This window comes from Agelaius tricolor, unplaced genomic scaffold (assembly GCF_023055355.1).
Source record: "Agelaius tricolor isolate 1412-34295 unplaced genomic scaffold, bAgeTri1.0.p SCAF_11, whole genome shotgun sequence".
In the NCBI taxonomy this organism is placed as follows: domain Eukaryota; kingdom Metazoa; phylum Chordata; class Aves; order Passeriformes; family Icteridae; genus Agelaius; species Agelaius tricolor.
The window spans coordinates 25,176,018-25,202,974 of NW_027269271.1; the positions used below are offsets into that span (position 1 = coordinate 25,176,018).

Genomic DNA, 26,957 nt, shown 5'->3' on the forward strand with positions numbered 1-26,957 from the left:
CCTGCAAACCAGAATCACACAGAGACAGGACCAGCTTAGGATGCCTCTGCAGTGCAGAAGTCTAATTTGCTGCCTGTTAATGCTCCTCTTCCAAGCAGAAAATCTGTGATGAATAAGTTAATTCATTTCTCTATGCTATGATGTTCTTCCATGCTGCAAAGTAAGCCACCTGCTAACTGGGATTAGAACAAGCACCCTCACACTTCCCATTTTCTAATGAGCTAATACTTCCAAACATAAATCTTACTGCTTATTTCAAATATCAAACACTACTGCACTAAGCTAAGCACACATTTCCAGGGGAACACTAAATATGCAGAACCTGAAGCACAAGATACATTTTTTACAGAAAAAAGCATACCTGAAATGACCAGTTCAGGACATTTCTCAGCATTAGCCATTGAGAACTGCCTCAAAAAACCCTACTTCTTCAGCCCAACCAGTAACAAAAAATAGACATGTACCTACTGGGGAGGGTAAAGTGGACATGAGAGCCCTTCCCTGGCACTACAACCAGCCAGCATGATGCAAGACCCTGAACTGTGATGCTGTGACCTGCACATTTTAAGCTGAAGTTGCATGAAAACATATGAAAATGAAGGTAGGAAAAACCACCTCTGAACTACGCAGCTAACATGATTACTACACAACAACCATCATGTTAACAAATACTAAATGCATTGCTTTGCTGCACACAAGAACTACTGCTATTAAAACCTAAAGCTGATAAGTCTTCTCATTTTGCCACCTGAAAATATATTGGGTCTGCAAAGAGGGCATCATGATTTTGTCAAAATTGCAAAGGAATCTTGATTTTAATTCAGTTTATTTGTCTCTCTTCTGACTTACACTATAAATTGTTCTGATAAAACTGTCCTGAAGGCAGTGAAGTCCCAGAAAATGCATATACAACCACCTTCAGGATAGCAAGCCAAATAACAGGAAATAAAAGCCTTTTAGTTACACACTTCCATACAGTGGCATATGGATTCAATTTTGTACCCTCTATAACCCAATACCAGCGCTCCCGTGATCTGAGTACAGTTACAAACACACAGATCAAAATTATAGTTCTGTGACATTTTTACCTTTGGAGGGGGAAAAAACAACGTTCACGAGAGAATGTTATTTGAACACAGAGCTAATCCAGGCAACTCTTAAGCCCTGCAAACTATTATTTGCACAACTGAGAGTGCAGCACTGGGTGAGGAATAAGTGATGAGAAACAAAGCAGAGACGTCAAAACCAGATTTGCCACCAAAGAATTTCACAGAAACATGTTCTGAGACCACGGTCTTATATTGTCTCAGGACATGGGAAAATCCACGTTAAAATTACTCCCCCCCGGTTTGGTTTTTTTTTTTTTCTTTTTTGACAAGTTACACTTAGATCAACCTGATGCACTGCACAAGCCCACAAGCTTGTGAGAAGGAAAGGACAGCGTGGAGACCGAACCTTGGGAGGCAGAAAAGGTGGAGCCGCTGGTGCCGGCGTTGGCGATGCCGCTGCGGTCCCGCCGGCTGATGCTACCGCGCACACCAGCGGCACTGCCGGGCTGCTGGCAAGAAACACAACAGCGGGCAAAACCAACGCGTCGTCCCAGAATGCACGGCAAAAAAAAAGAAAATATACCGCATGCGTTTCGCACAGCATAAACTGGACAAACTGGAGAGTTTGTACTTTTTATGAACTAAATTAGAAGATGGATCCGTTCGGTTTGGTGCGGTGGGCTCGCTGCCCGGGGCTATAGGGGCAGGGTGGGCACGGCCAAGTCCGCTCCGCCGGCTCGGGCGGGCTGTGAGGCAGCAGCGGGTCCGTGCCCTGCCCGAGCAGCCACGACGACAGCAGTGCCGCGATTCCCGGCAGTGCTCCATTCCCAGCAGTTCGGTTCTTGTCACCTGTTCCCTGTTCCCCCTCCCCGAGCCGGGCACGGCCCGGGGTGACGGGAACGGGCGGGTTACGCACCAGCTGGAGAACAGCCGGGAAGGCCCCGCTCTCCGGCCCCCCCCCCACCTCCCGCGAGGCTGAGGGTATTTTAGAGATAAGGCAATATTATATCGCCTCTTATTGCTGGGATATGTTTATTTTAGAGATGGAACTGCTGTTGCCCTCTCCGCCCCGCCGCTCCCGAGGGCTGCCCGTTACACCACACACCTCGGGGCACGGAGCTCACCCGCCGGGCACCTCCTGCTTCCCCTCCCGCGGAGCCCGGGGCGAGGAGGGCAGGAGGAGTTTGTGGGTCCCGGCTGGGGACGTGGGGCGCGGAACACCGTCAGCCCCCTCCTCGCCACCTTCGAGGGGAAGCAGCTCCGACGGCGCGGGAGGAGCCCCCTCAGAGGAGCCCGCGGCTCTTACCTGCGGCGGAGGAGCGGCGGAGTTGAGCCGAGCCGAGCCGAGCCGAGCCGAGCCGAACCGAACCGAGCCGGGACGAGCCGAAACAAACCGAGCCGAGCAGAGCCGAACTGAACTGAAGCGAGCCGAGCCGAGCGGTCCCGCGGCCGCTGCTCGCGTGGCGGGAGCCGCCCCCCCGCCGGTACCTGGGGCGGCCCCGGGGGCGGAGCGCGGCGGGGCGGGGGCCCGCGGGGAGCGCGGGAACGGCAATCGCCTCAGGCTGGGAAAACGTCCCAGGTACGAGCCGAACTTGCCGTTCTTACCGCGCTTTCCGCACGGGCTGGGATTGTCATCAGTAGCACTGTTAACTCTGAAGCCTAGTGATGGCCGATGTGGCATCAGGCACTACATTCCTACTGGTGAGAAGACAGAAATTGAGGCAGGGGCTGCGATCTAAGTCGTTCGCATGAAGGAAGTCTGATGAAGAGATTGTGGTGGACCCTCTTAGCTTTAAAATCTTTTAGACCTCAGAGAGACTTGACTGTGGTCTGTTCCTCTCCAGGAAACCAAAATAGCCTTTGAACATGATGCCCTGGACAGAATGAACAAAATATAGGGTTTTTAAAAACATATTAAACATTATGTGTGACGTAACCAAGAAGGTACTTCCCTAACAATCGGCAAAAATGGCAGGATTTAAGCAAGTGCCTCAGCACAAACACAAAGTCTTGTTGGGTCCCAGGAGAGAGGCTCCTTGTGAGGGGAGGCCACAGCAGGAGGTGCTTAAAGGTACTGGATTTGCAGGGTTTCTGTCTTCAGGCAGTACCTCTGAACTCAAACCCCTAAAACTTGGGGGTGCAGATGTCTTTTCACCCTGCTATGTCCTCCAGAGCACTGCTGCTCTCTTCTCAGTCTCATTGTGCCTTTTGTTTGATGTGCAGCATTTTGACTCGGCTCGGACCCTGCCCACAGAGCACAGGAATAATTTTGTCCACTTGTAAAAGCTTTTTGCACATCTGGTGATCTTCAGCATCTGATCCTCAGCTCTGATCTTCAGACTGGCTCGTAGGTCAACCAGCCCTTGGAGCAGCTTGAGCTTTATAACAGTTCACTCACTTTAGAGGAGTCTGACAATTGATTTATTGCTACATTTTGTCCAGGGCAGTTGACTAGTTACCAGTGTCCTGGGAATGTAGAAAGCCAGGGAGCACAGTAGTACTGTATGACTAGCATATAGCTAAGGTGAACATTTTAGGAACTATCACAGGAGAGATGCTGAGCAGCTTTAAGGAGCACCTCTTCTCTTTGCAGATCAGAGATGCCATACAGCTTCTCCATTTTACTCAAGTCAGAGCTATCTGCCAGGTGGCTCAGGGGACAATTCTACCCAGCATCAGAGTAATTTTCTACCCTCATCTAGAATGAAAATGTGTATTTGCCATCAAAACCCCAGCTAAAATTACTGTTATATAAACCAGGCCCTGATTTAAGCCTTAAGCAAAATAACAGCTTTGTGTAGGCAACTAGAAATAATCAACAGTGTAACAAAATCCCAAACTCATTACAACAACTATTTCAAAGACAGCCTAGCAGGCTTGACACCTAAAAAAGTCTTTCCTGCTCCTTGCAATCCTCTTGTTGCTCTGGGATAATTGATCTCTGCCAAAACCTGACTTCTCATCAACCCAGCATGGGTAGAGCTCTTCTCTCTGTCTGCTGACTGATGCTCAGTCTAGAAAATCACTGTGATCCCAGAGCCCTAAAAAGCACCAACACAGAGTGCAAATGGTCATGGGCACATACCTGCACCTTTGATGCAAAGGACACACCATGGCTGAGGCATCTGGCAATGATCACCTGATTTCACACCCCAAAAACACAGGCACAAGTGCAGAGCCACTGTTCAATCCTAATTTCCAAAGGCTTTTTTTAGATTTCATGCCACCCTTGAAATGCTAGTGTTTACCTACAAGCCCTTTCAGGGATACCAAGAGGGCACCCAGGTAATTAGGAGACAGGAGAATATGTTGTGATTTTTGCTGTCTATCACCTTGTTTAGACATGTTTCTATAATTTATGGAGTGAACAATTTTTGCTCTCCTAGTGCACTTCCCTGCCAGGTTTTAATGTTGTATGGTCATGAATTGCTGATACCACTTCCAGTGGGGGAGGTCTTTGTTATTTTAGATTTATAGATGGGGAAATAAGGAAACAGGAAAGAACTCCCACAAGCACACGGAGGTGGAAGAGCAGATGCTGTGCTTTATCTTGTTTTCTGACATGTGGATCTATCTCACTCTCTCCCAGCAGTCAGGAGAGCACATTTATCAAGCACAACATACATACTCTACTGCTCTCTCAACATTTTAAATTCAAAACACTCCATCTTCTCACAGTGCAATTGATCTGAAGAAGCAAAATTAATCTTTTCTAAAAAGGGAATTTTTAAAAATTAATGTATCAATTTATGCATTGATTTATTTATTCTTAAAGCAAGAGCAGCACCAAAACAGTTAAATCAGCTGTTGTCCAGGGGAACCGGGTAAAAACAGGACTCCCATAAACAAAATCCTCCTTGTTTGAATAGGCAGCACTCACCCAGGTTCTTCTCAACTTCAGTGTGGAATAAAGAGCAAGTAAGGCCCATGCTGTGTCCCCAGGATGTGTGTGAATTTCATTCCCTTTAACAGGGCTAATGCATCCAAATCCTCACAAATGGCTCTTTGAGCACTGTTCATAATATCAGAAACAGCACAATAAAGTGACATCCAAATTTGACTGTGCTGCCAGTGCAGCTTATTTCATGCACAGCATGTTATGTTGTGACCTGAAGCACTCTCAAAAAGCAGAGAGCACATCTGCAGTTCTTATCAATTAATATTTCTGCAGCACATCTACCTATTTCATGCTGTGCATGTGCAAAATGGTCCAAAAATGAGTGTATACTAGCAAATAAACTCTAATCAGCAGTCAGTTACCTACAGCCTTAGCCAAACTCAATCCACAGACTTGTGCCCCTTCAGCTCTGCTCCAGCTCCTCCCTTGCCCTGACTTGGAGTGTAACAATGGGATCATGACCTTGTGAGAGGGTGCAAACTCTAGGAAGTTGGCTCCCCTTCACTCACCACATCACAGCAGAGACGTGGGAATGGAGGAGGAGATTCCTGTGTTGGCTGGAGGAAAACAGAGCACGGGAGCAGCACCCACCCACTTGAGATCCCATGGCCAGGTTGTACCTGCCTGCTCCCCCCACCCTGCCTGCTCCCACATCCTGGCTGCTCCCTGCACTTTTCCTGATGCTGTGCCCCGTGCTGGGATGAGAGCCAGCACAGGGTGGTGTGTGGCAGCCTCTCTCACAGTTCTGAGTCAGAAGCTGGAATGCTGTAAGCACAGGTCAGCCAGTCCCTGCTTCCAGCACAGTTGTGAGCAGAGCAGTTTTGGGTCTCTATTTTTGTTTTTTTGTCCATAATCAAAGGAACTTACTGCAGATTTCACCATCACAAAATGGTGCCACGACATCTTTCACAGTTTGGAGAGGGTCACTAAAGCTTTGGTCCCTGTTGCCACTGCCTGTGACAGGTCACAGGGGCTGGCTGGCACTTGTCGCTGAAGATTCCTCCTCCTTGGATGATGCTGACGTGGTGGCACCAGATTGGTGCTGCAATGCAGGAGTTGTGCTCCCTGGACAATGGCAGGCCTGGGAACTGTGCACAGCCACACCTTACTCTAGACAAACCTTGAGGGGAAAAGCAAACTGAGATTATTTGACTAACTGCTTAACAAATCAGCACCTGTTTCTTCAAGGAGGGAAGGGGGAATGGGTTAATGCGCCAAATAGTTTTGAGACAAAGTGACTTCTAACATTTAGACAGACCTTTATTATTGTTTCCTGGTATCCTCAGGCAGCAACCTTCCCTCTCCAGTCAGTGCCAAAGACAACTTACACAGATGTCTGGAAAGGGGATGCAACCTTTTAGAGAAACTCCATCCTTGGCTTTGCTGTCTGTGAAATGAGCATGGATTTGCAGTGACTTCCCCTTTTCATCCCAGTCTCTGCAGAGAGCTCTGCTCAGAGTAATTCCATCTTTATTGCTTTCTGCATCTCTATCCTCAGGCCTGAAGTTTAGAGCCACCTACCACCTATAGCGACGGTTGTCAAGGAGTAGCCCTGGAGTGTTCTCCTGGCTGGGCAAACCCAAGCAGGCAGAATACCAGGTCAGCTGCAAATAAATATCACAGCCAAACATAAATGCAAATACCTCTCCTCTTGCCAAAAGTTAAGAGAAGTTTCATCACCTCCAACGGTATATGGCCTCATATTCATAGGGGTTTAATAATATTTCACTTCAGAGCTACTTATTACAGGAGCTCTAAATGAGCTCTGAGTGAATGAAGCTCATTAGCAGTTTGATACAGGCTAGACACTGTGGCAGGCAGACAGCCAGGGGGACAAAAGTGTGTTTGAAGTAGATGACTCCTAAACTCAGCATGCCAGGATGACAGATGGGGCACTCTGGTGATGCCGGCATTCTTGGTTGTTGCAGTTTTGTTCCCTGCTGCTTAACATGGCAAAGGAGAGGTTTCCCAAGTCTCCAGCTGAAACTTCCTTAAAGCCTGTCCAGCCTCAGGTGCACAAATCAACCTCTGCTCCCAGGCAGCCAGATGGGAGCTGCAATCCAGGCACTCCCTAATTAACTTCGGGGTTTTTTTCTTCTGTAGGTTGTTTCTAGAAGAAAGGGAACTGACAGCATGTTTATTTACAAGAGATTAATTCAGCCTGGAAGTTTGCTGGGTCTGTACTAAGAATTTTGAAGTGTCTTGGGGTTTTTTATCACCATAGAAGGAGGAAAAGCTGAGAATCCAAGGGGATTTCTAAATGCCTCTGAAGAACTGATCATGTAAGTTACTGCAAGTCACACACAGATGGGCAGCACAAGAAACAAAGCTGATGGGGGCAAACTAAGCTGAGGTCTTGGTTACTGAGCAGTGTGCAGTATCATTAACTTCAAACACAGCTACAGGAAACATTGACCTGCAAGCCTCTAAGCCCTGGGGACTTGTTTGTGTATAAAGTCACAAAACATAACAAAAAGCGGCTGCTGGGTGGATCCCTCTGCACAGAAGAAAATGCCAACCATCTGTACCATCTTATCAAGATCATGAAGAAGAAGGATGTAAAGGAGATAGTAACAAAAATATCCAGGTATAAAACTAACAGGTAGAAAAGAGAAAAATACTTAAGTGACTTTACATCAAAAGTAGGTTTGCCCTGTAATCCAGAGATGTAAAAACAGCTTTTACACAAGGTAATCCCAGCTGTCCCTAGAAATCAAACTGTGAAAGTACATAAATCATGTTCTGCTGAGACCCCAGCTAGACACCAAGCAGGGCAGCAAGTGCCAAGCTCCATCCTGCTACAGAGGAAAAAAGCATGGTTTAGAAAAGAGCAAATGGAAGAGAGGGTGGGGAAGCTGTACCAGCTGACCGTGTCTGAACATACAGAGGGTAGGAAGGATTACACAGAAAGGAGGCAGCTGAAGAACAAAGGAAAAAGGGTAATGAAATAAGTTCTTCCTTCCAAAGTACCAAGTCTGGAAGGCATGAAGTGCTAAGGAGAGGAGCTGTGTCAGAGAAGATGTGAAGGAGGATAATTTTGAATCAGGGTGGTCTTAAATGTAAAGAATAAAGCACATTGCCCGTCCCTGTCACTGAAGGGAGATGTCTGTGGATGAGGAACTTCCTAAAAATTACCTTGAGGCCACATTGCTTCAGGCATCAGAGCATTTTGCAAAGAAAGGGACACTTCATGCACATCCCACAGGCTGCAGCTTCACTGAGAGATAAGAGCAGGGCAGAGCTGCTGCAAAGTCATGCATGGAAACTCACAGAGGTGCACTCTGCTAATTTGCATCAGAGATTGCTCTTTAATTATGATTTGTTGAATCCTTTCCCAGATGAACACACAGAGTCCTCCCCCTGCTGGCAAGTAAAAAAGCCATAGCAATGATTTTTTAGTTATGTCAATTTAAAGCTCTAAATAAAATGAGCATCAGATAGGATCTATTTTTTATTTGCTCAATGGATAGAGCTGGGGAAAAAAGGGAATGTTTTGCACAACACCAATCCTTTTTTAAGGCTTATATAGATTTACTTTGAGGTTGATATGACTTGAGAGTAGCTGCTGAGTTCAATTCCATTGTTAATTTACTAGACAATTTGCAAGAGAAGCAGAGGATAAAGCCTGTAGAGTAACTATTAGCAGCTGAGCAGGGTAATTGCAATGTGCAATAATTCCATTAATTCCACTGAGTCCTTATCTTTTAGTACCCAGTTAAGTTTTGGTGCCTAAAATTTCTTAAACATACTGGTCTGGAAAGTAGAATTCCTAATGCTGCTGAACAGTAAAAATTGATTCAGTAGACAAGTTGGGTTTATTGTATAAACAATTTTCCCCACCTAACATCCTCAGATGGCTCCTCAATAGGTATCTGTAGAAAATGATCACATTTGTTATGGGAAGCTATGGCAAGTGTCTTTTGGACAGGAAGTTTTGCTTGAGATGACTAATTTGGTGGCTGAGAGGAGAGCAGTAGGTGGTGTTTATTTTGGCTTTACTATGCCTTTCAACACTGTCTCCCAAAGCATCCCCATAGACAAACTGATGAAGTACAACCTAAATAAAAGGGCAGTGAAATGGATGGAAAACTGGCAGAACAGCTGGCCTGAAGGGGGCTCATCATTAGTGGAGTACCTTTGGTTGGTACTTTTTAACACCTAACTCTGAGCAAACTGGCAGATGATATAAAGCTGGGGAGAGGGGCTGATCTCCATGTAACAGTGGTTGTGCTGCCATTGAGGACCTCAAGAGGCTGGAGAAATGGGCAGAGAGGGTTGTCAGGAAAGGGAAATGCAAAGGCCTTCAACTGGAATCAAGAAAGTCTGCAAATCTGTTTTGCTGCACAGGAGAATATGGGAATCCAGGTGAAGAAGCAGCTGATCATGGGCCAGCAATGCACTCATGTGACAAAGAAGCCCACAGCATGCTGAGCTGCATTAGAAAAAGTGTCCTCAGCAGGTCAAGAAGGGTGATTTTACTCCCTGCTATTCTTCTCTTCAGTTCCAGTAAAGAAACACATTGCCTTCAACAGTGGAGGTAGTATAAGAATGGTGAATTGTAATTGTGGGAATGGAAAAACAAATGATGTATTTTAATTATAAAAAAGGAGAAATCTTCAGCTGTGACAGTCAGCATCAATAATCACTGCAACACAAACAAAAACAAACAAACAAAACCATATCCTCCCATGCTTAAGACCATAAAGCTACACCCTTAAACACAAACCACTCTCTGCATGCTTATGTTTAAAAAGGTTTAATTTTTTCACCCTGGTACAAAAATACAGTACAATGTGATGGCAAGGCATTCGCCAAAAACATTCAAAGAATAAAAGGGGAAACCCCATAAAGCTTCAACACAACCCACCCTCACTTGATGGAACAATCAAAAGGTGAGTGCATAAGGAAAAAGTTACATTTCTGGCCAAAGGCAAATAAAGATGAATCACAGAGTTTTACACAATAATACATTTGCAGAGCTGATAATTCACATGCTATCTGGACATTCATGAAATGTATTCTACTTGGTGTAGTGGCAGAATTCATGGTTTTGGATATCAAGAAAACAACTGGCCCAGGAACATGCCCCAGTGATGGGAATGCCCAGTAAAAACTATGGGATCACATAATATCAGTGAGAAAAGAGAGATTCAACCCTGATTAGTGTCAAAATGATGGCTACTTCTAGTTTTTCCCATCACATTGTCCTCAAATACTGTGTTCCCTACACACCTCCCTTTTAACACCAAATATTAGTGGTTTCTCAAACACACAGAGATGTGTTTGCACATTACCCAGTTGTAAAGAACCACCACAGTGCAAACTGCCAGGCAGAGAAAACACTGTAACTGTTGTGTGTGTGTGTGTGTGTGTGAACTCCAAACAGGGTTTTTAACCTAACATTGCTGACAGGGGAATTATGTCCCTTCAGTGCATCTACATTCTTGGTCTGTTTAATCATTTCCTCTCAGTTTTGAAGTGATGAAAAGCTATCATTCAGTGTATCCATTATAGTTCATCTCCCAGGTGCTTTTGTTTGAAAGCATCGCCTGTCAGCTTCTCCTGGGCTTCCTTCATCCCTTGGACAACTGAAAGATTACACAGAGAGATACCAATCATTAATCTCAGGGTGAAAACATCAAGGTAAACTGGTAATGGAAGTGATTTAAAACAACACAGTTACAGAATGTAGATCTACAGATTAATCTGTAAGAAAAAAAAAGTCCTACACCCTTACCCCAACTATGTGTGGCTGGATCATGCAATTTCCATGATTTCCCATGCCAGAACTGGAGACAAAATTAGGTCTTAGAGACTTTTAGTAGGTATTAAGGTGAATCATGATTCTGAATATGGTTACTGAGGCATCAGAGAATCACTCACACTGTATTTAACCACTCCCAGTTATACTTTAAAGTAACATAATTTCTCTCCATGGCCAAAGCTTCATCTCACTAAAAATGCACTTCAAACAATTCAGCACATACCCTGATCAGCATTGGTATAGAAATACTTGTAGCTGGGGTTTCCTCTCTCATTTATGATTTCTGGATGGACCTTTCCACTGGGGTCTATGAAATAAGAAATCCAACAAGAAATTTAGATGGAAACAGTAAGAACCCAGTGCTGTGAATGGACACAACAGCTGTGGATGCCTTACCCATGAAAAGGATTCTGGGAATATAACCTCCATCAGGACTAAAGGCTTCATCCTTTGGCTCTTCATCATCCTTCCACAGCAAGGCAGGAGAGAGGAAAGATATTAGCAAGACAGCTAACAAAACATGGTGCCTTTTACAGAAACAAGTTACTGCCTTCAGATTCCTTCTACCCTGAGCAATTTACTTGCAAGTTACTAGCATCTCTTCAATTTACATCTTGAAGAGATGCTAAGTAACTGCAGTATCCTCCACTCTCCAAGGGAAGAAAGTTATTTTTACCTACATAAGTATCATTTGTGAAAACAATATTTTTTCTGGTCAGTCAATCTGCATTACTCACCCACTCTGGTACAGGAATATTTTATATGTACTGAGAGAATGAACATAAATTCCTTTCTTGTGGAAACTGAATCACACAAGCTACAAACTGTTAAAGAGGAAATGGCAGAGAGCCAGGTTTATAAACACAATTAAAATAACAAGACTGAAAAAAAGTATTTTTAAAACAATGAGCTCTATCAATCAATCCTGAATGCCTATTTTGGAGTGCAGGATTTAGGATGTACACAAAACAGGATGCAACCAGTTGAGTCAGATTCCAAATGCTTCATTACTAGGCAGAACATGGACAGAGAGCAGAAGGCAGCTTACCTCAAGGTTGACCATAACAAAATTATGGGCAAGTTCAGAGATCTCCTTGGATTCAGCAAACTTTGGCTTCAAAGCTAAAGAAATAAATAAAAATAAGAGGCATGTAAAAGCAGTGGAAAATATTTCAGATTTTCAGGTCAATATCAAAATCTCCACTTCGTTCCTCCCTCTGGAGAGGTGGCACTTCTCAATAGGCAGTGAGTAAATGGAATGTATGTGTCCAACCCTTCCAGGCTTGGAACAGGAGGTACCTGGAGCAATTCTTGCCTGGCAGCCATGGGCTGAAGCCTCCCCAACACACAGAGGTGGTTATATTTGATCCAGTGCAACAGAAACAGAAATCCTGATGTAAACCACCACTCCCACTCAACTACCTCATCCTTTAAGGCTTAGCCATACACCCAGCTTGTTTGTTTGCTATGACACTGCCACATTATACCACTCTCAATGAAATACAAGTACCATTAGTTACATTTTGGATGCAAAATTAACATTTCTCATGGCTACATGATGTCTGTACAAAGGCTCATTAGAAATTTCAGCAAGCTCTAGTATTCAATGCACTTACCTTTGCAAGCTCCACACCAGGACTTGTGGATGATAACCATAAGAGGCAAACCACTAACAAAAAGAAGAAAGAAAATTGTCAAAGAAATTCTGTCACATGTACAGTTTAATAGTCAAGTCTTCCTCAAAGGCTAAATGTAATGGGAAATAAGTCAGATATAAAGAGATTTTGGGGTGCTCTAAGATTGTCTTGCAAAAAGTTTTAAATGTGATAAAATTATTATAGCTGCCAGCCAATAACTGCTTGTGTAGAGGAGGAGGAGACTTCTCTTCTAAGTTTAGATTTCTCACATACACAACTGGTCATGCTTTTTTTTCCTGGATTACTGGCAATGGTTAATGACAGCAGCTGCTTGAGAGATCTCAGGGTGGATTTTTATGGCTGCTTAAGGCAATCCAGTGGATGACAATCTCTCCCCATTACAGCCCAAGTCTCGCTGAGCAACCAGCAAACCCAATAACCCAGCAAACCCTTTGGCTGCCTGCATGGCTTCCTACACATTTGTATGCTGAAACTAATTGTGATAGATGTGTCCAGTACCAGGGCTAAGGAGAGGGGGTCTGTGAGGAACTGTAGCCTAAATAAAATGCAACGCAAAAGGACCAAAGTTAGTTTTGATTTCACTCTTTCCAAATAATTCATTTTGCATTTTTCTAGCTACAGTACCCAGAGATTGTTTCCATACAATAATGATATGGCTTCCAGAACAGTAAGAACAGCCTAAAATTAGGTGAAGGAGAGGAAGGAATCTGGAGAGAACATCCTATATGGATACTTCTTTCAGGATATGCCAAGCAAAGCAAACTGTAAACTCTGCACCATATTAGGGGACAAAAATAAAGTCAAATTTTCATACACATGAATTATTAACATCTTTGCACACAACAACATTAATTACTAGCAGAACTATGTATGAGCTTCTCTTTAGGTGTAAATAGACATGAAAGGAAATCTCTACTGAGCAGTGTTCAGTAATGAACTTTAGAATGAGGAAAGGGTGGAAATGAAGCCATTAACATTTAGAATTGTTCAAACACAAATTCACCATCTATAATTAACTGATATGTCATCAACTTTATATCTGCTTGCAGTAAGGAGCAAGAGTACACATTTCCCTAGTAAAGCTTGCATTGCCACAGTGCCCTCTCCCTGACTTCTTTTCATTGTTTCTATAGAGTCCAAAATGATTTTGCTTATTTCTTGAGGAGAGGCTGATCTAAGACTGGATTTAAGATTGTTCTTATTATCAAGGATCTGTGATTCATGTTGAAAGAGTTCAATGGTCTGGTGGTCAGTACTGGCATACCCTTTTTAAAGAGAAATTTTAAAAGCGGATTTTAAATGAAAGTGCTCGCTTCCTTGAAATACCAACTCTTAGTCAGTAAGAACTCATAGAGGTTTGAGATAATTTATGTGTTTTCTCACCTTTGTTCTCTTTACTTTGACTGGTAAAATAAACTTATTTATATAAAAACATTTTTATAGTCATTTCTCAGTTCTGCAGAGCATAAAGCCCCTTAGCAGCTGGTGTGCCAGACAGACACTGTAACTTAAGTAACCCTTCCTGCCCCACTTCACCATTTCATCCCAGTGAGCGCTACACATAAAATTAAAACAAAAAGCCACCATTTATTAGAATGAAGAATGAAGCATCCACCAGAAAGTGAGAAGTTTATATAAGCTGTACCCAAAATTATTGGAAACTTAGCTACCCATCACAGCCAATACAGACTTATGAGTTTCACACAGAACAGAAATAAATACATTTATTTCTGTCATTTTATCTCCTTTTTCCTATGACAGCACTCATTCTTAAGCAATTTGTGTTTTTAAGGGTGTAAAGTGATGGTTTTAAGGGTGTATAATGACCTTGAAAACAAAAGACCTGGCCATTTTTTTTCAGTAAAATAGTCCTGCAGGTAAATTAAGACTTTACTCCATTTAAGGCACACATTTTATTATTAGACCTGAAACAGAGAAGTTTGAGTCTGTTAAGCCAGCACCCTTTTGCAGTGTAAAGTTGAAAATCTTGGGTCAGTCAGATTTCTTTGAAACAGTCACATCCTAAAAATACAGCCTGTTCCAGATCTGGACCTGAAGTCTCTTCTGCAGTTCGACATTATCTGGTGGCAGCTCTAGAAAAACAATCTTCTTATTCCAGCACACACATGCCAATGTGGAAGAAAAGCCTTCCCTACAGTCATCACCTTTTGCACTTTCACATCACACTATTTGATTAGCGGGGTTTGCATCTCCACAGGAGATTTCATCGCTTGGGGATGCACCAGTAGCTCTCCTTTTTGCAAGATGCCCGTGGGGAGAAGGCAGTGCTGAGGAACTGCTTTCCTGGAGATCTCCCCAGCGATGCAGCTGGCTCGGCTGCTGCAGGGACACGGTGTCCACCTTCCCAGAGCTGCTGCTGCTGCCCAGCGATCCGAGCATCCCCGGGCTCCGCAGGTCTGTGCCTCAAGGCACATTCATCCCGCTGCGAGTACTTGGGGGCCAGACCACCGCCACTGCTGGGAGGCACAGGTGACACTTCACTGGATGCTGCGGCTCAGGTATTGCAGGAACATGCTGGCCAGCTGGGGCAGGTTTTCATCGCTGGGCTGCATCTTGGTGTAGCTGATGAACTGCCTCCGCAGCCGGCTCAGCTCGGCCACGCTGACGGGCCGGCTCAGCACCAGCCCCTCGGCCACGCCGGGGACGCGGATGGTCTCTCCGGGCTGCGCCCCGCTCCTCTGCGCGGCCAGCACGGCGGCCAGCACGTCCTGGGTGACGCGGTCCAGCTGGTGCAGGAAGCCGCAGGACTGCAGCGGCTGCGTGCGGGTGGCGCGGTGCGGCGGCGGCGGGGCGCTCTCGAACAGCGCGGCGCGGATGGCGCCCAGCGGCAGCGGCTCCTCGCCGCGCACCGTGAACAGCGGCCGGTCCCAGCGGCAGCTCGGGTCGGGCTCCTCGAAGGGCGGCTCGTCGGGGCCGCCCGCGCCGCCGGCGCAGTGCAGGAGGCAGCGCGGCGTGCCCGCCTGCCGCGCCGCGCAGTACAGCTCGTAGCGGATGCTCCGCAGCTCGTTGCCCGCGTCCACGATCACCACGTCCCGCCGGCTCAGCCGCCGCTCCACCTCGGCCCGCAGCGCCGCCCGGCCGCCCTCCGCCTCGGCCACGACGTGCGCCGCCCGCTCCGGGCCGCCCAGCGCCTCCCGCAGCTCGGCCGCCCGCCGGCTCTTGCCGCTGCCGGGCCGCCCGCACAGCACCACCAGCGGCATCGCCCCGCCGGCCGCGCCTGACCCGGACGTGGAGCGACTGCTTCCGCCGGGCACACACACCCACAGCTCGCCCGGCCAGCCCCGCGCAGCCCGCGGGCGGAGAGAATCACGCCCCGGCACCGCGACACCGCCCGGCGAGGCGTCCCGCTTAAAAACGCCTTCGCAGCAGCTGTTGGAGCGGAGGGACCGCGCCCTCGCCCTCCGGGAACTTAAAGCCGAGAAGTGCCCAGCATCCCATGGCATTGTGGAGTTTACAGAATTGAAATCGAAGGTTTGAAACTTCCTAGACCACCGGCATCTCACTTGATGCATCCCAGATAATTTTATGTAATTTTACATCTCCTGATTTATGGTCAGAAAAAAAAAATTGTAAATTTTACGTTTATATTTTCATTGCAACTAGTAGTTTCTCCCAAGCCTTCAATTCAATAACACTCAAATGCTGCCGTGCTCAAATCAGTGAGCAGATCTGCACATCAGCAATGAAAGGAGAGTGTAGTTCCCACCCATCCCATCCCTTGCTGCAGGGTCTTTTTGAGCACTAATCCTGCCTAAACCTGAGAGCTCAGACCTTGCCATCCCTCCCACCCTCTTCTGTCTCATTTTAAAGCTTCCTCTGCTGCTGCTACAATTATAACCGTAAAAACTGAAATAATCTACTTTTTGTTTTTTCAAAAATGCCAAAGTATCAAGTTATAAAAACTTGTAAGACTTCTGAAGTGTACCATCTGGGTTAATTCAATGTCTGCACTGGAGTGTAGAACTTGCCAGATGGATCCGTTTGAGAGCAGAGCTAAATTAAACAGCAAACCTGAAAGGCATGAGTAATTTCTGCTCATGTCAGCATTGTCAGATCTAGGTTATAAAGTTAAAATGCAAGTAGAATTTATAAGCATGCCATTCTCCTTCTTGGATTTTAACAAGAAGCAGAAGAAACTGAGAAGAGAAAGTCAAGATGTCATTTTTCATAGAGACATTGTTCTTTTTAGAATTTAAGCTTAGCCCAAACCAGGTTCTGTCAGTTCACTAGAGTTTGAAACTTCCAGATTTTTGCTGCAGATGGAAACAAAATACCTCATGCTGAGGCCTCATCTATACAGGCACAAGGAATTTTAGGGAACTCTTAGCACTGCTGAGTTTAAGGGCATTGAGCACTACTTAGACTTGTATTTGTGTGCTTGAGAACCATATCTTTCTTTACTGTGATAAATAATTATTTTATTGTTTCAAGGACATGCTAGGGCTTCAATCACTTAATTAGACTGCAGTGATTAAACCTAGGTGGTGCCTTAGCAAAGTTAACAAAGCTCTGTATTTTCTCTCCAATAACCTGTAGGGATCTGAAGAGTCTCCTAAACCACCTTCCTTTTTGTTAATAGAGACTCTTCTCTATGGTTAATTTAGGGCTGAAATAGAACCATTGTGAATGCTTCTGAAAACAAATTTCTGTACTTAACACTAACAAACATACCTGGCTGCTGCCTCTTTCTTCCCATCTTCCAGTGTTCTCCAATGAATATGATCTCCAAAACCTGCCAGAGAGAAGGGTTTATAAATGCTGCATAATTTAACATGTCAGCTAACAGGAAAACAGCCCAACCCCTGAGAGTACTTTCAACTCATTTTATATTATTTTTTTAAAGACAACTATAGCCCCATTTCTGGAAAGACTTCTGGAAATACTTACAGCCCACACAGTCGTATGAGGAATCCCACTGAAATTAATTACCAAAACATACTATACTCATGAATATTTCTATATATGTATGTAAATGACACTAAAATCCCCCAAACAGATATTAAAATTGAAGTGCCTTCTGATTATTCTCTGTTCTTTTTCAGTTTGTGAACATTTATTATCTGATGAATGACAAATTAAACATGTCAGCATTTGGCTTCCTAAATCCCACTGAAGGTGAACTAAACTGAAACTTAAAAATTTTGAGGCCAACATATCATTAATTGCTCTAAAGCTATTATGCCAAGTATTCCTGCTGATGATAATATCATGGAAGAGCAAGAGAGAACACCACCATTACACAGATTTCTGAGTGTTACAGTGACTGAACGATGCAGGAAATATTTTATCTGGCATGCAGATAACAAGTCTTGTTATGTCAATTGACTTAAGAGTGAGTCAGTGTATGTTTAGCAGTTGCAAAGCCAGGGTTGGGTTTTTTTAGTAGCCAAAACAGCACATGGCCAAAAGCCACCTGGAGAGCTCAGCTGAAGCAGATCCAGGAGCTGTACAAAGAGGAACTCTTCTTGGAACACCTCCTCAGAGGTCTTGGTTCCAGTAATTAACAATTACTGTGCTGGACGGCCAAACATGAGCCTCGGTTTGCCCCCTCCCATCCCTAAGGGTTCAGATTAGTTCAGATTAGTCAGGAACCCCCCATGCCCGAGGTGCTGAGGGGGGCAGATTTTGGGAGCTACACAGAGATCAGGAGCCACAGACTGCCCAGTGAAGATACAGGGGAAAGTGGACATTGTCTCCAGCAGACAACTGTGGCAAAGAAGCTGGAGAAAGCCTAAAACAAGGCGAGTCTTTGGGACACCTCCGTTCAGCATCCGGGAGGTGAGGACAGTGGCACAGTGTTTGTGTTACCTGATCTCTGCTGATATGAGCAAATATGAGCATAAGTGATGCAACACATCAAACAGATGAGCTCACAGCAGGTGGGGACGCCTCATCCCTGTCCCCTCACAGCCACACAGCAAGTGCTGAGGCAGCCCCCGACACAGGACCACGTTTGTACGAGCACAACATCCCAGAGCAAAACCCAGCTGGATTAGCACAAGTCACGTTTACCCAGAATATTGACACCTCAGCTATTTCAGTCAAACACAAAATGTTAAAACAGGGAAAACCTTCTATTGTTCTAGCTGGGAAACAGTTTTCAAAAGCTTTTCTATATTTAAAACAAACCCCACTTTGTGGTGAGCTTCAGTGTGTTTTTGAAAGCATTGCCCAACACATTACAGAGTGTATCTTTTGAATGAAAGTCATCTGGGGAATTAAAGGGTGAATGGCTGGCTGGGGTCCACACCACAGCTTTGCTGTCATTGATCAAATTGGTTTCAACCAGCCTTGAGGAGGAGATTTACCCTCTACGGCAAAGCCACCACCTGGGCTGAAGCCCGGCCCCGGCTGAACCGGGCTATTAGACACGGTAATTAGACAAGGAGCCTGGGCAAGCCAGGAGCGAGGTGAGGAGCGGTCACGAAGGGCAAGGGAAGAGGCGGAGAGGGAAGGGCCATTCATCGCCTGCCAGGAGCCCGGCACGGGGCACTGGGCACGGCGGGGCTGCTCCCCCGGGGCTCCCCTCAGGAGCGCTTCAGCCGGAACCCAACCACAGCGGCGGAGACCCCGCAAAGCCCCCCCGCACCTCCAGAGCCCGAAGCTGCGCCCTCTGCCCCCGCCCGGCGGCCCCCGTGGGCTGAAGGGACCGGACCCGCCCGAATGGGGACAGAAGTTGGGGAAAGCCCGAAGAAAGCGTTTGTCTGACCCTTTCCGAGCCCTCCCGCGGCGGAGGCGGCGCAGGCCGCCAGCACCAGGCAGAGGACGGAGGCTGCCGCGGGCTGAGCCTTCATGCTGTCGGCGCGGGCAGCGGCGGCACCCGGGTACGGCCCCGAACCTCCGGACAGGACAGGACCCGCTTAGCTGGACTTTTTTTTTTTTTTTTTTTTTTTTTGTCTTTTTTTTGCCCCGTGTTTTAAAGCCCAGGAAGTGATGTGTGGCGGATGTGGGCGGTACGCCGCCCTGACGGCTCGGCCCGGGGGAGCCGGGGGAGGCAGCCGGCGGGAACGGTGGTGGGGGATTGGGGATGAGCTCAGCTCCTTACAGGGAGCCGGGACCCCAGGGGCAGGAGTCATCGCACCGGAGCCCCAGAGCCCTGGTTACTCCCCCTGGGCAAACCCCAGCGTTATCCCGACGGGAGCAGGCGGTGGTGGGAGGGGCATGGTTCCGAGTTTATTCTCTCCTTCCGAAATAAACCCTTTTGTCGCGCTGCTCTCTCCTGAGTTTGCCCAGCTGGCGGGAAGGCGAACCCGACCGCAAGCGCATAGTGTGAGGGAAGGCTCACGAAGGGGGACAGAGCGAGTGGTGACACGTTTGGAAGCGCCGCGTCCCAGTTTGGGTCACAGGGCACCGCTCCCTGCCCCGAAGCGCGGGCGACTCCTGCTCCCTGGAGACTACAACTCCCAGGAACCCTTGCGCACCATACCCTCCACCTCTATGTAAATGAGGTGGGCGGGCCCGCCCATTTGCGGGCGGGCTGGCGCCGTCACGTGGCGCAGCGCTTCCTTTCTCTGTGCGCCTCTCTTTCCTTCCTCGGCCGCCATCTTGTTCTCGCCGCGTGTTGGTAGCGGGGGCTCCGCCGCGCTCAGGTGAGGGGGCCCGCTCTTCCCGTGTCCCGCTGTCTCCGTGTCCTGCTATCGCCGCGTCCCGGTATCGCCGAGGCCCTGCCGGCCTGAGGCGGGCGGGGCGCCGCGGCAGCTCGGTCCAATCCCCTTGGGCAGTGCTGGGCCGTTCCCCGAGGAGAGGCCGAGCGAGGAGCCCCTTGTGCGAGGGCTGCCCTGGCTCGCGGGGCCGCGGCTCTCCCGTGGGAGCGCGGGTACACGGGCTCCTGAGGGATGAGCCGCGTTCCCCTCCCGCTCCCCCTGCTCTGGGGCTGCAGCCTGAGCCCCTTCTCCCGCCGCCCGCGGGGCGCCTCCGTGCGCCGGTCCCTGCCCCGCTCCCGCTCTTGCCCCGGCCGTTCCCGGCACGAAGCACATGCGGAGATTTCCGGGGATCGTTGATGACTCGCTGGGGCAGAGCAGTGAAACGCATTCCTTTTGCTGGGAGGCTTGAGGCGTTTTTTCACCCATTATGGATTTTCAGGGCTTTCAGCCTTTAAAGGTCCCACCTGACCCGTGGGAGAAGCACTGGACAAACTTCCCAGTCACTGTATTGGATGTAAAGCTACCAGAAGTTCATGTAGTAAATATGTCCATACACGAATTTCACAGAGTTTGGATCTTGCTTATTAGTCATAAGTATCATAGATTCATTATATGAAAACTATCCCAGGTAGTTTAGTAGTGACCGTGTCCCTGGACCCTCGTAAAGATAAGGTGGCTTCCCAGACCCAGTTGTGTTGTATGTGCTGGTTTGGGTCTGGTTGGAGCCTGTAATTCAGTTAAATACTTCCAGCAGTAAACTGGCATTCTGGAAATGAGAACCTTGGCCTGATGCAGAATGAAATGTCCTGTGGAGTCTGTGCCTCATCGTGGCACAGACTCTTTAGCTAAATGTGGGTCCTTTCTACTGCAGGACCGCCGTGGATTGCTTAGGTGGGGTGGCTTTAAAGCTCTGGTTTGTGTGTTTGTTTTGGGTGATGTTCTAGAAGTTTGAAAAATCTGCTGCAATTGTAAAAGTACTCTTTAAATGGACTGTGACTTTTTTTTGTTACTGTTTTGATGTGAAGTTGAACTTGTTTTTGCTCTTTAGACATAGCACTATGAACCAAGAAAAACTGGCCAAGCTTCAAGCACAGGTCCGAATAGGAGGAAAGGTAAGAAAAACCACCAGAGATGCTTTTGAAAGAGAAGAAAAAAAATATGCTTAGGCTTGACTAAATACAGGTTTTGTGTGATCTGGCCTATAGTGCAGCTACCTGAAATGCAAGTTTCTTTCAGTTCACAATGGCTGGATGAGCAGTTTCCAGTGTGCAAGCATTGTTTTAATTCAGTGACTTGTTGTGACCTGTGAAAACTCTGGTTAATCTCACCTGTTGGGTGTTCGAGTTCTGCCTTTATGGTCTTCCTGCTGGGGATTCTCTTCTTTGTGCCTGCTCCAGGCACTGGCTGTGCACTGAGCTGTTTCTTTTCTCTGAGCTCTAATGGGTAGTTAATGTGACCAGTAAAAAGGCATGTAGTGTGTTCAGTGTGGGCGCTCATCCCCTGTCACAGGGATGATTGTACAAAAGTTTGCCAAGCAGGAATTCCAAAATTGCTGTCTGTGGAACACTCTGAAAGTGTTAATGACTTGGTTGCCAAAGTGGGGCTATATAAATCACTGTGTTAGTGCTTTGATTTGGAAAAAATATCTTGGGGAAGCTTTGTTATGTGTTGCTTAATATTAAGTAGTATTTTTTAGTCTAGGTTAGCGAAAGGGAAAATGTGCTGCTGTTTGGTATTTCTTTGGTCTTTATGCTTAAGAAAAAACTTATAATTGGGAATGATGGTCAAAGCTGTAGGTAAAGGGAGATAAGTTAAGAAGTGTTTTTGTCTACAGAAATGTCTCATAACTTGAAAGATGTTGCTCAGACTGTGCCCTGACTTTTGCAATTACTGTTGTGAGATTTTGAGTAGGGATGACTGTTGCCTCTTGATTCTTCCCAGGGAACAGCTCGCAGAAAGAAGAAGGTGGTGCACAGAACAGCTACAGCTGATGACAAAAAACTTCAGAGTTCCCTCAAAAAACTGGCTGTAAATAACATTGCTGGCATTGAAGAGGTAGAGTGAAAAAATAAATGTTTCCTGATTGAAATTGAACTCATTGAACTTTGGTGGTGGTGTGGTGGGGTTTGCTTTTGGTTTTGACAACAGTTTTATCTTCCAAGCTAAACCATAGAGATTGGGCTATTGAGAGGTAACATTGTTTGATGTATCATTGCCTCATTGGCATAAATGTGTATGTGTCTGGAGAAGGAAAGGTGAAGGTTCTGCTGGCCAGGCAGTGTGTGGTGGAGGTAGTAAGCTCTGTGCTCTGTGTGTCAGCATTCATTACAGAACAAAACTTCTCTTCACTCTTGACTTTTGTGAACTTGCTCTAAAGAGAAGAGCAGTAAATGCACATGGACTGTGCAGGCACATCTAGAGCAAGTGTGGTGCAGAGTATGAAGGAAAGTTTAGAAACACCTTGAATAAGAGCTTGAGTCTGTATTATCAAAATTAGGACCTTTTACTACACAGAACTTGCTGGCATTGTTTGCAGTAGTTCCAGGAAATGTTTTTAAAGCACTGCTGAGACTCTACAGAAACAGCTTCTATGTTAATGTAAGTGGGAATGTGAAGGTTTCAGATGTTCCTTGAATCCCTCTAATTTACATGTATTAATAAAACATGTTTTCCATAACAGTGTAGGGAGTGACCCTCATGCATGGGAAGAGGAGGAGGTTTCTCCATCGTGAGCTCAGTGGAGCTGTAGTACTTGTACTACTTGGTTAAAGGAGTGCAGGATTTAATCTGTGGTTAATTAATTGAAGCAGGATTGCAAGGTGCATGCAGAAGTCACTAAGTGCATTCCTCCCTTCCAAAGGCAAATGCAGATTCAGTGAGGTTTGCCTGTAAGTTTTCAGACCTCTGGTACAGAACAGTTCAGTTTGTCTGTTTTCTTAAGCTGAATAAAAATAAGCAGAGCTATATGAACTAAAGAAAGACACAGTTCTTAGTGTATGTTCAGGGGGGGTTTTGTGCACAGAGCACATGATCTTTATTCAGACACAGTTATTAAGGAATTTAAATATCTCAGTGTAGGAAGATGATGCAAAGTGTTTCTACCTTGATAGCAAGAGACATAATTGTGGAATGTTTTATTCAAGTGAACGCAGGCTGACCTTGGTAAGCTTCGTGCAGCTAGAAGAGTCATGTTGAGTCAAGCATGAGTAACACATTTGTGTCATTTTGAAAGAGGCTCTTAAGTAACAGGATAACTGTGCTTGAAGCCTTTACCGTTTCCCCATGGGCAAAGGACAGGATATTGCTTAGTTTTGCAGGAAAGCAACACACCTGGATTTCCTGTTCAAAACATATTTGGAACTCTCCTGCTGTGTGAGGATTGAGAACTTGGATGTTTCTGTATTTTAGATCTCATCTTTAGTTCTGAATCCCTCTTTATTCCCTGTAACTTAAAAACATTGCTTAATAATTTTTTCATGTAAGTTTAATACCACTGTTGTGTTGGCCAAACTCTCTTCCTATGGTCAGACAATTATTTTTTGCATAATAGTTTATCCATGCCTAGAAGAAAAAGCTTTTCAGCTTTGTAAAGCAGGCCACTGCTCTGGCTGTAAGATAGAATTCGTGGTGATTCAGAAGGCCAGGGAAGGAGAGCAGGATCGCTGTGTGGTGTCCTTAGTCTTCAGAGCCCTTGTGGAATTATTGGGGAGGTACTGGAAGTGTGTTCCAGTGGAGTTGGTACCTAATCCCCCAGAGCTGTGTGTGCATCCCTGCCCTGAGCCAGTGTGAGTCCTGTGCCTGTGCCAGCTGGGAAGAAGCAGGAACATTTTCCTGGTAGGTGACACAGGCACCTGTGAAAGGCAGTGATTTAGCCTGACCTGGCAAGGTTGGAGCTTTGTGGTAATTCCAGGTGCTTTTATCATGGTTATATTGTCCTTTTGGAGGAGTGCTAGTTCTGTAACTTTGATATTTCAAATCTAGATTTTAGTCATTATGCTTTTGTAACAAGATGCTGCAACACTTAGGTGAATGTTATTAATATATTTAAACAGGTGAACATGATAAAAGATGATGGAACAGTTATTCACTTCAACAACCCCAAGGTTCAAGCTTCCCTCTCTGCCAACACTTTTGCCATTACTGGTCATGCAGAGGCTAAACCGATCACAGAAATGCTTCCAGGCATCTTAAGCCAGCTTGGTGCTGACAGCTTAACAAGTCTCAGGAAGTTAGCTGAACAATTCCCAAGACAAGGTAGGTCTTTTTGGAATCTTGCATAGCTGACTTAAAGGATTTATGAACTACTGAAAGTTTTAACCCAAATTTAATAACAGCATGTGACTTAAAAAGTCAGAAGTGTGTGTGTGCCTTTATTTATTTGCCACTGTTGTGGAAGTAGAGGGTGGGGGAAGAACTTTCTTTTTATCTTTGTTGGTTCAAGATAACATAGGCAGGCCCTGATTTAAAAGAAATGGGTAAATCTGGCATGCTATGATAGCAGGTGTACAGCTGTGTATGGCAGAATGCTTAGGGGAAGGCAAGTTTTTACTTGGGAAAACTCAACCAGTTCTTTTTGTCAGGAAATATATTCTGTTTTCTTTCGTCCATACAAAACATCTTTCTATTGCAATTAAAGAAGAAATATGTTCTTCTGCTCTACAACTCACTTTGGAATCCAACCAAGACTTAAAAAAACTAGTTAATCAATGTTTTAATGTAAAACTAAAAAAAAAAATAACCAAATCACAGTTATGCGTATGATTCTTTATTTTCTATTAATTTTAAAACCTTGGGAGCATGGGTGGAAGGGTGTATGTGGTATAACTATTACTGTAGTCTTAAAAAATGAAGATCAGGTACAGTTCCAGTTAGGCTGTTAAGGCCATTAAGATGACTGTAGTTGGATGTGTTGCAGTTGTCTGTGTTTGGAATGGAATATACATCACCTGTTCTAATGTTTTCAACACACAGTTATTCCTTTTAAATCAGTTTTAATTTCTCCAACATTCATGTTCAGACTTTAGGTGAAAGTAAAGGGCTTGTTTTTCTTTTTTAATAATGTATAAAATACCTTCTAAAATTTAGAGAGATGGATCATCATAAACATACTTGAATCAAGTGATGTGTTGGTCACTGGTTGGTGCCATATTATTGTTGCATTGAAACATGGAACTTCACTTAGAAGATTGAGTCATGATACAGTCATGTTTTCTGTATCATTTGATCTTTTCCAAACTCTTTATGAGTACCCCATAGCATCTGAAGATGGCTCTGCTAATGCTTTGCTGTCAGAATGTCCCCAAGGAAACCTTTTGGTCATGCTGGTAACTCTCAGTACCTGATCATTTGTGTGTGTTTGTCACTACTGGGGATTGGGGAAGTGCTTGCTTTTTTTCACATGTATGGTTTTTATTTTGTTGTGTGAGTGTCCCTGATTCTGTATTATGAGAACTCAGCACCAAATTTCTTCTTATAGTGTTGGATAGTAAAGCACCAAAATCGGAAGATATTGATGAAGAAGATGATGATGTCCCAGGTAGGCACACAGACACTTTTATGTCCACTTAAGATAGAAATATTTTGATTCATTCATTTAAATGTGTAGCTTTTGATGTGATCATACTCCTCACTTGCTGAAGGAGGTTTCTTATATAGGACAGCATTAAAATATGACTTGGGATTCCAGCTTTTGAAAAGTAGATTACCTTGTGCAACTACCTTAATTATTGAGTGAAACTAGGTTAAAGTAGTTTCAGTGAGGTTGAACAGGTATCTAAATATCCAAACAGGGGTTTAGGACTGCAAATTGACGTAATTGGCATCGTTACCAGGTTGTTTTTGTATCAGAGTCTGGAGTGGGAATTTTTATTTCTGTAGCAGAAGAAAAAAGACTTATGTCAGTGTGTCTGGAAGTAAATATGATAAGTTCTTTATTTGTCAGTGAATAACTATTTTATCAATAATCACATTCCACTGTATCCTTTGGGATGGTGTGTTAGCCAAAATAACTTACATGTGAACCAGAGATTGAGTTCCTCCTGCCTTGGCACTGGTTCATTTCTTTGTGACCTTGCATAAAATTCAATTCTCTAAAATGGCAGGCATTTTTTACAGAATGCTGATGCTCAAAACTCAACTGCAGCTAGTAGAGCACCTTTGAAAATCAGCTCTTAATCACTTAATGTTAGAATTTTCACTGTTGGAGTGTTTCTGCATTTCTAATTTTTTGTGTATGTTTAAACAAACAATATTTTCTAAAGCCCTTTGAAATCTGCCTATAAAGACATGGTTTCCCTAAGTGTAATTAAGTATTACTTAACCTTTCCTGTAATTATATGCATTTTCATTAAACTTACAATTACTTTGTAATTTTTTTTTTCTTTGGGCATTACTGTATTAAATATCTTCATCTTTTTCAGATCTCGTAGAAAATTTTGATGAAGCATCAAAGAATGAAGCTAACTAAAACATTAATAGTTCTGGAAGCTGGCATGGACTAGATTTAAGAAATCAGCTATGTGGTTCCAAAGTTTTAAAGAAACAGAGAACATCATCTGTTAATAGTTCAGTAATATAAATATTTTGTATTTTTATGATGCTGTTTGTTCAGCATTTTCTGTCAGTTGATTTTGCATTTTGCACTTACTCCCAGGATCTACTCTTTTGGTCAAAAAGAAATGTCAGTGCAGTTTGAGGGGTGTGTGTATGTGTGTGGGTGTACGTATAGTGGAGAACAAATTGGAGAACACATATTTAACCATTTACCCTTTTCCTTTGGAAGTAGAAATAAACTGAATCTTCAGCATCATTACTTTGATTATCACCAAATAGTGCACAGAGGGAGTTAAGATGAACGTTTTGTCCACATTTTGTGACCTGAAGGCATTACATACACCATTAAAACTTGGGGTTAATTTGCTGTAA

General features: G+C 45.0%; 4 protein-coding genes across 7 annotated transcripts in view; 1 reads left to right on the plus strand and 3 right to left on the minus strand.

The window, feature by feature from the left end:
• The window catches only part of RAB3B (RAB3B, member RAS oncogene family), a 52,621-nt gene extending 50,068 nt beyond the window's left edge, over positions 1 to 2,553 (minus strand). The window contains exon 1 of one of the 3 annotated variants that reach the window (XM_071436726.1): positions 2,393 to 2,553. The gene's annotated coding sequence lies outside the window, so the exon portion shown is untranslated. Of the gene's footprint in view, positions 1 to 2,355 lie in introns of all 3 variants that reach the window. The other 2 variants (XM_071436724.1, XM_071436725.1) reach the window with 2 other exon arrangements.
• Positions 2,554 to 10,455: 7,902 nt separating this feature from the next.
• TXNDC12 (thioredoxin domain containing 12) lies at positions 10,456 to 14,769 on the minus strand. The gene is made up of 6 exons (XM_071435595.1): positions 14,555 to 14,769; positions 12,328 to 12,380; positions 11,760 to 11,833; positions 11,108 to 11,177; positions 10,935 to 11,018; positions 10,456 to 10,535 (listed from the first exon to the last, which is right to left on the minus strand). The coding sequence occupies exons 1-6, from the start codon at positions 14,767 to 14,769 to the stop codon at positions 10,456 to 10,458; spliced, it is 576 nt and encodes a 191-aa protein (XP_071291696.1).
• KTI12 (KTI12 chromatin associated homolog) lies at positions 11,759 to 17,053 on the minus strand. Of its 2 annotated transcripts, none has more exons than XM_071436727.1 (3): positions 14,295 to 17,053; positions 12,328 to 12,380; positions 11,759 to 11,833 (listed from the first exon to the last, which is right to left on the minus strand). In XM_071436727.1, exon 1 carries the CDS (start codon positions 15,900 to 15,902, stop codon positions 14,868 to 14,870), a length of 1,035 nt encoding a protein of 344 aa, XP_071292828.1. In that variant the 5' UTR covers positions 15,903 to 17,053; the 3' UTR covers positions 11,759 to 11,833; positions 12,328 to 12,380; positions 14,295 to 14,867. The 2 variants fall into 2 exon arrangements, with proteins under 2 accessions (XP_071292828.1, XP_071292830.1); XM_071436729.1 differs by having other exon boundaries at positions 14,197 to 17,053.
• Positions 17,054 to 19,824: 2,771 nt separating this feature from the next.
• BTF3L4 (basic transcription factor 3 like 4) lies at positions 19,825 to 26,957 on the plus strand. Its single transcript, XM_071436730.1, has 6 exons — positions 19,825 to 19,979; positions 21,082 to 21,145; positions 21,975 to 22,088; positions 24,086 to 24,287; positions 25,510 to 25,569; positions 26,453 to 26,957. Exons 1-6 carry the CDS (start codon positions 19,834 to 19,836, stop codon positions 26,497 to 26,499), a joined length of 633 nt encoding a protein of 210 aa, XP_071292831.1. The 5' UTR covers positions 19,825 to 19,833; the 3' UTR covers positions 26,500 to 26,957.